The sequence below is a fragment of the Hylobates moloch genome, unplaced genomic scaffold, assembly GCF_009828535.3.
Source record: "Hylobates moloch isolate HMO894 unplaced genomic scaffold, HMol_V3 SCAFFOLD_16, whole genome shotgun sequence".
Classification (NCBI taxonomy): domain Eukaryota; kingdom Metazoa; phylum Chordata; class Mammalia; order Primates; family Hylobatidae; genus Hylobates; species Hylobates moloch.
Window position 1 is genome coordinate 1,690,014 of NW_026652291.1, and position 14,080 is coordinate 1,704,093.

The 14,080-nt window shown below is 39.7% G+C and overlaps 2 protein-coding genes across 4 annotated transcripts in view; one reads left to right on the top strand and one right to left on the bottom strand.

Moving 5' to 3' along the window:
- Positions 1 to 14,080, bottom strand: part of TDRD9 (tudor domain containing 9) — a 126,348-nt gene that overhangs the window by 102,830 nt on the left and 9,438 nt on the right. The window lies entirely within an intron of this gene.
- On the top strand, positions 9,466 to 11,566 carry RD3L (RD3 like). Its single transcript, XM_032179461.1, has 3 exons — positions 9,466 to 9,903; positions 10,295 to 10,600; positions 10,894 to 11,566. The coding sequence occupies exons 2-3, from the start codon at positions 10,302 to 10,304 to the stop codon at positions 11,189 to 11,191; spliced, it is 597 nt and encodes a 198-aa protein (XP_032035352.1). The 5' UTR covers positions 9,466 to 9,903; positions 10,295 to 10,301; the 3' UTR covers positions 11,192 to 11,566.

Here is a 14,080-nt window from a genome sequence, read left to right on the forward strand (position 1 = left end):
AGCCATATCCTTTCTATGTACAATGCCGATTATAATTACGCAAACAAAACTGTCAGTGTGTTATCCAGAAGTCCCAGTGTTTAGCTCTCAAACCTTAAGTCATGGAATTGAGTAAGAATTAAAGGGGGCTAAAATAAAAAAGCTAATGCCACATTCCATATAAAGGGAAGCAACAAATACATTAATCTAACAACAGTAGGTTTAACCTGAACTTTTCAAAAAGCTTAACATCATTTTTTTAGTGGAAAATTAGGGACTATTTGGCAATGCTGCTTTTTACTAGTAGTAAACAATGATAAAGTCAAGTGCAGGAACAACCTAACAACCAGTGAGGCATATAAAATTGTGTTTAGGGCACTCTCTGAAAAATTCATGGATTTTCTTTTTTTGTTGTTTTTCTAACAAGGAAAGATCTTTATTTGGGAATAAAGCATTGCAATGGGAATTACACATACCACAGTAAATTATTTGTGTATTCAGGGAAGTAAAGAAAGATAAAGGTTTTTAACGGAAAAAATGAGGAGTACATAATTGTTTTGAAATAATTATCCTTGGCTACAAAGATCAAAAACAGGGTGATGCTAGTCTGAAGCTGGTCAAGCAGTGGCTGGGCAGATGTCCTTGGAGAAATATTTTTTGAGAAAGGTTGTGATGGCCTTTGTGCAAGGTTGTGGGTTTTGTAGAGTCTTTTTTGTTATAAAACATACAAGTGTGAGACTCCTCTCTTCATGGCCTTCCCTGGCTCTGTTTGTCAGGGTTTTAACATTAATGACTCCATTTTGACTCTGAAAACTTTCACACATGCAGTTTTTGCTAAGCGTTTGATGAGCAAATAGATGAGGTACACAATATTTTATTCACATAGTGTATCTGTTCCATTATTTACTAGACTGAACCTCTAACATTCTCTCTAACCTCCCATGATCAAATGTCACATTTCCATATCCTTCCATAATGCAGACTTCCAAGTCCTAGACCTGGGGTCATCTTCCTGTGTTCTTCATAAGAAGATTAGTTTCTAAATTCAAGATTAAATTGCTCAGCACAATAATTGACAAAGAAAATAACTCTTAGAACCAAATACATAGTTTAATCATTGTGGTGGAAGAAGGGACATTTATTTGATTATGAAATAGAAACCCGCCAGGTGTGGTGGCTCATGCCTGTAATCCCAGCACTTTGGGAGGCTGAGGCAGGCGGATCACCCGAGGTCGGGAGTTCAAGACCAGCCTAACCAACATGGAGAAACCCCGTCTCTACTAAAAATAACAAAATTAGCCAGGCCTGGTGGCACATGCCTGTAATCCCAGCTACTAGGGAGGCTGAGGCAGGAGAATTGCTTGAACCTGGGAGGTGGAGGTTGCGGTGAGCCGAGATCACACCACGACACTCCAGCCTGGGCAACAAGAGCAAAACTCCATCAAAAGAAAAAAAAAAAGGGAAGGAAGGAAAGAAGGAGGGGAGGGGAGGGGAGGGGAGGGGATGGGAGGGAAGGGACTGATTTGCTTAAATTGGCAAAGCCGGCCAGGCATGGTGGCTCATGCCTGTAATCCCAGCACTTTGGGAGGATGAGGCGGGCAGATCACCTGAGATCAGGAGTTCGAGACCAAAATGGTGAAACCCCGTCTCTACTAAAAATACAAAAATTAGCCAGGTGCAGTGGCGGGCGCCTATAATCCCAGCTACTCGGGAGGCTGAGGCAGGAGAATCACTTGAACCCGGGAGGCAGACGTTGCAGTGAGCCGAGATCCTGCCATGGCACTCCAGCATGGGCGACAGAGTGAGACCCTGTTTCAAAAATAAAACAAATTGGCAAAGCCAGCGTTGTTTAGAGCTTCTGTGTCTTCATGAGTCATAACCTTCAAAGTTATTGTTGCAATCACAAATATATGAGGTTGACCATCATGTTATGCATATTGCACGACTCTCTGGGTGTCATAACCAGAAGTAGTAAGAACATACATGAAATTGTTTATAATCAGAGGTCAAAGTAGAACTAAAACCAGGACCTGAACTGACTATATTTTGGATTGTTTTTGTTTGGAGGATTTACTCCCCTGAAAAACACTTCAATCTGCCAACTTCCTTTTTTTTTTTTTTTTTTTTTGAGATGGAGTCGCGCTCTGTCGCCCAGGCTGGAGTGCAGTGGCGCGATCTCGGCTCACTGCAAGCTCCGCCTCCCGGGTTCATGCCATTCTCCTGCCTCAGCCTCTCCGAGTAGCTGGGACTACAGGCGCCCACCACCACGCCCGGCTAATTTTTTGTATTTTTAGTAGAGACAGGGTTTCACCGTGGTCTCGATCTCCTGACCTCGTGATCCGCCCACCTCAGCCTCCCAAAGTGCTGGGATTACAAGCGTGAGCCACCGCGCCCGGCCTAATCTGCCAACTTCTACAAAGAATTCTTCTACTAGCAAAATGAATTACACATTGCAAGACATCATCATATAATCTCATCTAGACCCCTGCTTCATGGATTTTCATAGCAGATACATCCCTATGTTGTTTGCTTATGTGAGCCAAGAGGTCATTAAAATGCTACTCACGACACAGAAAGACTTCTCAATGGAAGCTGCTGTCCTAAACTTAGCCTCTGCTAGAAATGAATCATGTTATTCACAATTCTTTCAACAAAGGTATCCTCCATCTTAACTATTTTTAAGTGTACAGTTCAGCGGTATTAAATACATTCATGTTATGCAACCTTCACCACCGTCCATCTCCAGAAATCTTCATCTTGTAAAACCATCTCTGCATCCACTAAACAGTAACTCCTCATTTCCCTCTATTCCTAGCCACCAACAAATACCACTCTACTTTCTGGCCCTATGATATTGATTCCTTTAGGGAATCTCATATAAGTGGAATCACAGAGTATTTGTCCTTTCAAGGATTTTTTTTTTTTTTTTGAGGTGGAGTCTCACTCTGTCACAGGGTCTTGCTCTGTTGCCCAAGCTGGAGTGCAGTGGTGCAATTATAGCTCACTGCAGCCTTAAACTTCTGGGCTCATGCAATCCTCCCATCTCAGCCTCCCAAGCAGACGGAACTACAGGCACACTCCATAGTGCCTGGCTAAAGTATCTGTCCTTTTGTGACTGGCTTATTTAGCATAATGTCCTCAAGGTTCATCTATGTCAGAGTGTACGTCAGAATTTTCTTCCTTTTTAAGACTGAGTAATACTCCTTTGTATGGATATGGACACTCAGGTTGCTTCCATGTTTTAGCTATTGTGAATAATGATGTTATGAACACAGGTGTACAAACATCTCTTCAAGGTCTTCCTTTAAACTTTTCTGGGTATATGCCCAAAAGTGAAATTGCTGGATCATATAGTAATTCTATTTTTAATTTTTTGAAGATCCACCATACCGTTTTCCACAGCAGCCCCACCATTTTACATTCTCACCAACAGTACACAAGGGTTCCAATTTCTCCACATCCTCGCCAACTCCTGTTTTGCCGATTTTGAATCAACTTTTTTGCCGGGTGCAATGACTCATGCCTATACTCCCAGCACTTTGGGAGGTAAAGGTGGGAGGATCACTTGAAACCAGGAGTTCAAGACCAGCCTGAGCAACATAGTAAGACCCTATCTCTACAAAAAATAAAAAAAATAGCAGGCACACTGCTGCACACCTATAGTCCCAACTACTTGGAAGGCTGAGGCAGAAGGATCCCTTCAGCCTAGGAGGTCGAGACTGCAGTGAGCTATGATTGCACCACTGCACTCCAGCCTAGGCAACAGAGCAAGACCCCCCCTCTTAAAAAAATAAAAATGTCTTTTTTCTTGTTGCATTTTGGGAAATCTCTATACATTCTATGTATTAATCCCTTTTCAGATACATGATTTGCAAATATTTCTCCATCTTGTGAGCTGCCTTTTTACTGCTGAGTTTTTTGATATACAAATCTTTCATCAAGTCTAATTTGTCTTTCTTCTTTTGTTGCCTCTGCCTTTGGTGTCATATCCAAGAAATTATTGCCAGATACAATGTGAAGTTTGTGGCCTCAGTTTTCCCCTAAGGGTTTTGCAGTTTTAGGTCTTACTTTTGAGCTTTAATCCATTTTAACTTAATTTTTGTATATGGTGTAAAGTAATAATCCAACTTCGTTTTTTTGCCTGTGGATTTCCACTATTCTCAGCATCATTTGTTGAAAAGACTGCCCTGGCCAGGCACGGTGGCTCATGCCTGTAATTCCAGCACTTTGGGAGGCCAAGGCAGGTAGATCACGAGGTCAGGAGATCGAAACCATCCTGGCAAACATGGTGAAACCCCATCTCTACTAAAAATACAAAAAAATTAGCCGGGCATGGTGCTGGGTGCCTGTAGTCCCAGCTACTTGAGAGGCTGAGGTGGGGACTCCACCTAAAAAAAAAAAAAAAAAGACTGTCCTTCTCCCCTTAATTGGTGCTGGCACCCTTACTGAAAATCATTGACCATGTATGTGAGGGTTTATTTATTTCTGGGCTCTCAATTCCATTGGTCTATGTGTCTTTATGCCAATACCATACTGTTTTGATTATTGTAGCTTTGTAGTAATTTAAAATCAGGAAATCTGAGTCTTCCAGCTTTGTACTTCTTTTTCAAGATTGACTATTCGGGGTTCCTTGACATTCCATATGAATTTCAGGATGGATTTTTCTATTTATGAAAAAAAAAGTCATTAGGATTTTGGCAGAGATTGCACTGAATCTGTAGATCACGTTGTGTGGTACTGACATTTTAACAATATTGTCTTCCAATCCATGAATAGAGGATGTATTTCCATTTATTTATGTTTTTAATTTCTTTCAGCAATGTTTTGCACTTCTCATTGTCCAGATTTTCACTTCTTTGGTTAATCCCAGAGTATTTTTTTCTTTTTGATGCTATTACCAATAGAATAGTTTTGTAATTTCTTTTTTAGGTTGTTCATTGTTAGGGTATAGAAATGAGACTGAATTTTGTGTGTTAACTTTGTAGACTGCTACTTTGCTGAATTCAATTACTAGTTCTGACAGGTTTTTGTGGAATCTTTAGGGTTTTCTACATATAAAATTATATCATCCGCAAACAGAGATAATGTTACTTCTTCCTTTCCAACTTGGACGCATTTTATTTCTTAATCTTCCTTGATTGCTCTGGCTAGAAATTCTAGTACTAAGTTAAGTAAAAGTGGTGAAAGGAGGCAACCTCACCTTGTTCCTGATCTTAGAGGAAAAGCTTTCAACCTTTCATTGAGTATGATGTTAGTCGTGGGCTTTTCATATATGGCTTTTATTATGCTAGTAGTTTCCTTCTATTCCTAGTTTGTTGAATGTTTTTAATATGAACAACTCCACAGAAATGTACTTTTTACCTTAAGAAAAATGAACCAATAACCCAAAACTTTTAATTCAGTAGCAAAATGAATTAAAAACAGCCTGGGCACAGTGGCTCATGCCTATAATCCCAGCACACTGGGAGGCTGAGGTGGGAGGATTGCTTGTGCCCAGGAGTTCAGGACCAGCCTGGGCAACATGGCGAGTGAGACTCAGTCTCTACCAAACATTTAAAAATTAGTCAGGCACAGGCCGGGCCCGGTGGCTCACGCTTGTAATCCCAGCACTTTGGGAGGCCGAGGCGGACGGATCATGAGGTCAGGAGATCGAGACCACGGTGAAACCCTGTCTCTACTAAAAATACAAAAAATTAGCCGGGGGTGGTGGCGGGCGCCTGTAGTCCCAGCTACTCGGAGAGGCTGCGGCAGGAGAATAGCATGAACCCAGGAGGCAGAGCTTGCAGTGAGCCGAGATTGCACCACTGCACTCCAGCCTGGGCGACAGAGCGAGACTCAAAAAAAAAAAAAAAAAAAAAAAAAAAAAAAAAAAAATTAGTCAGGCATGGTGGCACGTGCCTGTAGTCCCAGCTACTTGAAAGGCTGAGGTGGGAGAATCTCTTGAGCCCAGGAGGCTGAGGCTGCAGTGAGCTGTGACCATGCCACTGTACTCTAGCCTAGGTGACAGAGCAATACCTTGTCTCAAAAAAAGAAAAAAAAAAAAAAAAAAGATATGAGTCTTCCCACAATGAAAAATCCTTCTTTGATTGCAATCGAGTGCTGCTGAATACTATATAAAGCAGCCCTGATTGTAATATATAAAAAGTTATGCCTGGCTCCTTAGCTTGCTTTTCAAGGTTCCAAAATTTTGTCTTTCTAAACTTTTCCCTTTTTACGTACTTCCTTACAGATCTTAAAATTTTACATAGACACATACATTATGCATGATATGGTCTTATTTCATTTTAAGTCTTAAAAAATTTAATACTTAGCTAACAAGGTGTAAACTAGAAAACTATGACAATGACCAAAAAGCAAAGGACCTAATAGCTTAAGCTTTATGTCGTCCACACAAAATATCCTAGTACGTTTGCAATTCATCAGAAACAATACATTTATTCAACTCATTATAATGTAAGATAAATACAATCCAAGATACTTCCTTACCTTTACTTACAAATATTTATGTTCTCTATCTACACAGTAGTAGAAGAAATACTGTAATCAGAGAATTATTTGGGTCTCTACTTCAATCTGATAATCTCAGGAGACAGGACAAAATAAAATTTGTAAGGCAAGTAGCACACACTAAGTACCAGAAAAATTGGTTTACACAATTAAGTTCAAAGGAAGGTATACTCAATGTGAGTTAAGGTGGTAAGAAAAGTTCTGAAAAGGTCTTTGGTAGTGGTTTCAATGGCAAGACAGGTGTCAAACAAGTAAGTGGAGAAGGAAGACTGCCTTCAAGAAGCTCTTCCAGTGGCTAGCTCATTGATCTCTAAATCTCTGTTAAAAGGACACTCCCTACCCAAAAAGGTCTTCTCTGACCTCCAGTTCAAAGTGGGAGAAGTGTTTCAAGTATATTAATAGATTATGACCATCTATAATTACCTTACTGGATGATTTGTGTACTTAACAATTGTCTTCACATTTGGAGGCTTGCTCCTTGGGAGTAGGAACTAGGTCTGTCTTGTTCACTGCCACACCCCAGCCCCTAACTATCCAGGCCCTGGCAGACAGTCAACAGATATCTGTTAAGTGACTGAAAGCCAGCAATTACAGTAGAGGACAGAGCAGGATCTAACTGGAAAGCATTAGGAAAAAGGGAAAAGAAGCCGGGCGCGGTGGCTCACGCCTGTAATCCCAGCACTTTGGGAGGCCAAGGCGGCAGATCACCTGAGGTCAGGAGTTCAAGACCAGCTGGCCAACATGGCAAAACCCCATCTCTACTAAAAATACAAAAATTAGCTGGGTGTGGTGGTGCACGCCTGTAATCCCAGCTACAAGGGAGGCTGAGGCACAACAATCACTTGAACTCAGGAGGCAGAGGTTGCAGTGAGCCGAGATCACGCCACTGCACTCCAGCCTGGGCCACAGAACAAGACTACATCTCAAAAAAAAAAAAAGGTTGGGCGGCGGGGGGTGGAGAGAGAACAGGAACACAGACCAAACCAGTCTTTCTATAAGTTTAACACTGAAGATAAATAAAATCAGAGTTCAAAGGAAAAGCAGGGCCAAGGAAGATGTTCACGTTGACCCTCAGGTTGAAGGAAAAAATGAGTTGGTACTTGAGCTGGTCCGTGAAAAAGAGAATTACTATGTGGATACATGAAAAAACACAAAGAAGCAGCTTTTCAGAAAAGAAAAAACAGTTGAACCAAAGCTGAAGGATCAGAAGTAAGCATGGCAAGTGTCAGGGGGCAATGTGCCCTGGCTGAAACAAAAGGTGTGCTCTAGGGTCGAGCAAGAAAGCAAGCCAGGTAAGGAGGGATAATGTAAGACTGCAGAGGGCCTTGAAGGAGGGATAATGTTAAGACTGCAGAGGGCCTTGAACAGAAATTTGGCTTAAGTTCCATATCCAATATGTTCTGATCTTTTTGTTACCATTTCAGAGGAAAAAAAGTTATGCAGTAACAAGGAGGTTATTCAAAGGAGTAGGCAGCAAGATTCGCTGTAATTTTAGTATAAAATTTGGTAGGACACTTCTGTCATGATAAACTTTACTCCTTTCCTTCTCCTAACAGTATATGCGATGTAACGTGAAAACCTTCTAGTTGACAATAATGAATCCTGACATCTGGCTTTTTCTAACATAGAAGCAATAGGAGCCGCAGGATGACCACACACGTCACTCTTGATCACGCATGACATGCAAGTCTGATGTAAACCATGTCTATTCTTCATGGCTCATTTGAAAGGAAAAGCAACCGAAGAAACAAATACTATAAAAGGGAAAACCAGTATGCAGTCGTTTAACAGAGAACTGGAGAGTAAAAGACCTTTTATACTGTCTACTCTTTAGCAAAAGACAAACACTTGCATAGGAAATTAGCACGGGCCAGTGCAGTGGCTCACGCCTGTAATCCCAGCACTTTAGGAGGCTGAGGCAGGAGGATTACTTGAGCCCAGTTTAGAGACCAGCCTGGGCAACACAGAGAGACCTTATTTCTAAAAAAAAGAAATGTATGTGTGTGTGTGTATGTATGTGTATTATATACGTGTGTGTGTATATTTATATATACATATATAATACATATACATGAATATATATACCTATATGTGTGTATATATACGTATATTACATGCATATATACGTAAAATACATACATATATGTACATATATAAAACATATATGTATGTACATATGTGCGTGTGTATATATTTTTTTAAACTAGCCAGGCATGCCGTGGCATGCACCTATGGTCCTGGCTACTCAGGGGGCTGAGGTGGGAGGATCACTTGAGCCCAGGAGGTCGAGGCTACAGTGAGCCTTGATCATGCCACTGCACTACAGCCTGGGTGACACAACGTGACTCTGTCTCAAAAAAAAAGAAAGAAAGAAAAAAGAAACAGCACAATAACGACCATTACAAACCAATATGCACCTAAACAGTAAATATAAGTTTTTCATCCTCAGCTCCAAAAACAAACACTAAAATGATTTTTCTATGATGAATTATAAGATTTTGTTTTGAACTTTGTATGTTCTTATGCCTCTATTTTTCCCTGACAACCAATTACTGCCTTATTACCATATTTTCAGAGATTATAAAGTATATTTTAAAGTTATCTAGCTAAGTGTTTATTTGTTCCCTAGCATTTTGACTTGCTTAAATATACAAATTTAACTATTTTGCAAGAAAAAACAAAATGAATACAAAATGTAACATTTGCTAAATATTTCACAATTATAATTCACATCAGCATTCTTTACCTATTTCGCTCAATTACAATGAGCTTTCTCAGAATGTATGTTCTGCAAATAGTCAAGTCTAATCTATTTTTCCTGTTTTCATTAGAGGGGACAGTGACCCGGCTTCCAAATGGCCTGAAAGTTAAGCTGAAGAATAAAAGCAACATGGTTATTTTTAGAGCTCTACAGGCATAAAAATACAGCATTAAACTGTGACCTACAGCTATGCACAGCAAAGCATCACATCATGCGACAGTCTTCACTCTAGCTCGGAGCGCATCTGTGGTGCTTTAGACGACCATTCTTCATTTCATTACCAAAGACATGTCGGAATGCATTTAGGACCTGCATCCATAGCTGCTGGCATTTTTTTCAAATAGACTGAGCTACATTGAAAAGGCAGACCATTATATAACTTGTGAAGATTAAATAGTAAGTTATTTTTGTCATTTCTTCTAGCTTACTTACAAGGTGAATTAATGAGCATTCTCTCCAAATGAAGACATCACAGCCTCATTCCTAACACAGAAAGTTATTTATTTCAAATACAGTTTCAGTGGGTAAATAAGGTGGCGCATTCCTTCAACAGAGGACACATCTAGGAGAGCAAGATATGAACAAGTGAAACACAGCTTCGTCACCAACTTCACTCAACTCTTTGGCAACATCACATCAGCCCATCAACTTAACAGGTAAGCTTTAAACCTTTTCTGTCCAAAACATAAATCAAAAGTATTTGTAGGCAGCACTTGCCCCGACGTTAATATTTTAAGTCTCATAAGAACTTTTCACAGCAAGTGTTAGTGTTATTTTCAGATATCATTCAGTCTGTATGTTATCTCTGACTTTGTATATCTAATTTCTGCTAAGCCACATAAAAGCATTTTCAAAGCTTGGTTTCTGCCACTGACCTAGTTAAAAATTAAGACGTTAATCCACGTTCTAATCTTACTTTGACCTGCATAGCTAACCTGTGAAAAAAAATCATGTACTTTTCGGGCAAATTTATTGCAAAGAAACAAATATTTGCTCAGAAGAACCATAACATTTTGAGCAAATAAACAAGTGAAAATATTTCCACAGGCTAAAAATGCCACTTTTTGGCTGGATGAAATGGCCCAAAAACGATTCCTACAAACCCACACACTATCCTGGCTCAGACATAGTGACAAAGACTCTGCTTCGGGAATTAAAATGGCACCTAAAGGAGCGAGAGAGATTAATACAAGAAATTGAAAATGAACAAAAAGTGAAAAAAACAGGTGTGGATTACAGCTGGCTCAGAAACTACCAGAATCCCTACACAACTATCCCAGTGACTGAACAAAGACAACTTGAAGTTCTTTGCTCACAAGTTCAACCTTGCCAAACTGGAACTATTCTCAGCAGGTAAAAATACTATGTTCTCTTATGATTCTTGCTACTGCTAAGTCAACGTTCCTCATATATTTTGACTAGAAATTGTATTCTATCATGTAAATTCTTTAACTGCCTAGATGTCTGGTGAGCAATTGTTTTAAATTACATTTAAAATTTCTTTACTAGAAGCACAATTTTAAAACAACATGCATAATACTCAAAAGGTGGGTAACTTGTATACATTATTCAAGCTGTATTTTGGAGATAAAGAGATATAACAAAAAATGTTCTAAACTGAATATTCATTACCACATTCCCTCTAGATTTCGAGAAGTTTTGGCAGAAAATGATGTACTGCCATGGGAAATAGTCTACATCTTCAAGCAAGTTCTGAAAGACTTCCTAAGCAGCTCTGACAGAGGGAGTGAGCAAGAGGACCAGGAGGACTCAGGGAGCATGCACTGCCCTGCTCTTTCTGTGATCCCAGGTGACAACTCCAAGAGGGCAGACAAAGATGAAATACCCACCATTTCCAGTTACGTAGACAAAAACACAAAGGACAGGTTCCCAGTGTTCTCACACAGAATATGGAACCTACCACATTATCACCCATCTAGTTAAGTTACTTACAGCTAGAGGAGTTTTTATGACCACCTTAGAAGTCTTAATATGAAGAATAAGAAAAAGTGATGTGACTTCAAGTTTCTCTTTATTACAAGGTCAGTATCCTGTGGATGTATCCTATGTTTTAAACAGTATTCTTTTTTTAACCACTCTAAACATGGTATGTTTTCATTGAATAGTATGCTTTTAACTGTTTCCTAAGTATTTTGAAAAAATGTTTGAAGTATTTTCTTGTACCTCAAACCCACCCCACAGGAACTAAAGCAACTTTAGTATGAAGTTTGACAAATTCTGTACAAAACTTAGATATTAACCTCGACTTTTATTCTACAATGAAGCTACATATAGAATTAAATAAATGATTAATACGAATCCTATCTTTACAATATAACAGAAATGAGAAGTCAACATCCCATTATGCGATCATTCTCAGCAGGGGACGGGAAGAAGGGCGGTGAGGGAAAAAATAACATGTAGTTTAAAAATGAAGCAGGGCTTTAACCCAACACTCAGCTTTGGTTTTAATCACAGTACTTTTAAGCTCAACATTAAGGGAACGTGTAATAAAACTCAGCTCTATCAGTAAAGATAAATAGACTGATTTAGCAACATGAGTAGCTGCTACTCTCAAAGAAAAACATTAACTGTTGGTGAATAATTTAAACTTATACTCTGGTGAAATAGCAAAACATTTAATATATAAAATCTGGCTTTTCATAACTTTATTAGAAGTAGGAAACTATATATTAGTCAGATTTTTTTTATAAAGTGCTAGAATTCATTCTTAAAGGTAAGTCCAAGGAACCTAATTATAACTTTATATTTGAAGATTTACTGGTTTTCTTTCATCTAAAAAGAAAAAAATGTACGTATCAAAATTAGAACTAGCTGGGTGTAGTGGCACACACCTGTAGTCCCAGCTACTCCGAAGGTTGAGGCAGAAAGCTCACCAGAGCCCAGGAGTTAAAGGCTGCAGTGAGCTGTGATTGCACCACTGCACTCCAACCTGGGCAACAGAGAAAGACCTTGTCTCAAAAAAAAAAACAAAAAAAACAAAAAAACAACAAAGAAACACTTTTTTTCAAAAAGACTAGAACGAAATATACACTACAAAAAAAAATACCTTCTAACTTTATTCTCCCTGCATTCTTGGCCAACTTGTGTACCATTTTCACCTGAACTCAATTTGGTTTTAAATCCCAATCACGTAATGCAACCCACCTGATCAGGGTTTAACAAGACAAACACAGTCCCAAGTAGATTTAAAATAAAGACACCTCTCATTCCTGCTCTGAGATTTTCAGTTTTCCTACATACTACCCTTTGGCTTCTTTAGCCACTGTAAGATTTCCTAGAGTGGAAACTGCGTGTGGGAGAGATAAATGTCCCAAAAAGTACACAACTGCTTATTGTGCAGTGAATACAGTAAGTAGCAAACATGAGTTTTAAGAAAATATCACTGCCTTAATGGTGAGAACAAAATTTTCATTTAAAGAAATATGGAGAACGTGAAGTTTGTATATGAAGCCCAGTACCAGAATTGGTCATCCCACCATACATACCAGGAAATATATGCCATGAAGAGATGCAAATCATTTCCTTCACTCTCCAAGGCTCCTCAAGCAGCCACTAGACAACACCATACCACTTGCAAGAGAGGGTCATCCTCTGTATTCAGACAGGGAGAAATAACTCCCGGCAAAAAGCTTCTGGTGACTGAAGCAGCTATGGACAGTTCAGGATGAAAACGAATCCTAGCCACTCTAAGTCACCCACATGCAATTAATTAATTTTCCACCCAAGCTTGAAAAAAGAAAGGAAAAATATATTAAGTTTTGAGTTTCCATCTCTCACTTTGTTGTTGGCAAACTTAATACTCATATCCTGTGAGAGTATTGGTATACGTAATTTAAAACTGCAGTTATTTCTGGAAAACCTATAAATCAAACAGAAATTTTAATACAAATAACTTCCAGAATAGTGACAAATCCATGTTTTTATACACTAGGCTATTTATAATACCTAAAGCTGGCAAAGGAATCAGGATCGAAAATATAAAGGGGGGCCGGGCATGGTGGCTCACACCTGTAATCCCAGCACTTTGGGAGGCCGAGGCGGGCGAATCACGAGGTCGAGATCGAGACCATCCTGGCCAAAATAGAGAACCCCCATCTCTATTGAAAATATAAAAATTAACTGGGCATGGTGGCTGGCACCTGTAGTCCCAGCTACTCGGGAGGCTGAGGCAGGAGAACGGCGTGAACCCAGGAGGCAGAGATTGCAGTGAGCCGAGATCACGCCATTGCACTCCAGCCCGCGCAACAGAGCGAGACACCGTCTCAAAAAAAAATATATATATACACACACACACACACACACACACACACACACACACACACACACACAGGGGCACAGGTGGGAAGGGGATGACTAGAATGCTTCAGGTGTGTTTTATCAAGAAAAAGCAGCATTCGTTCAGGAGCTACAATATTTAGCTAAGAAATAGAAAGAATAAATGAATCCACATAAAAGCATTCTGCACAATCCCCGACATATAATAGGCTCTCGAGGTAGCATTACTAGCCAGCCCAATCCATTTAATAATATTAAAGTAATTCTCTCACATGCCAGGCACATACTAAGCACTATAAGTGCATTCTCATTTCACCGTAACCTTATAAAGTAGGTGATATTATTCCCATATGACAGATGAGCAAACTGCCTCAGATACGTCCAATGGCTTGCTCAGTACAGCAATAACTGGCAGAGCGGAGATTCACATCCAGGCTGCCGTGTCCCTTCCCCAACTGAGCTCTGAGCTCCAAATGCACAGAACCAATTGCTTATGTGACACCTCCTCTTGGATGCTCACAGGCAACTTAAAAT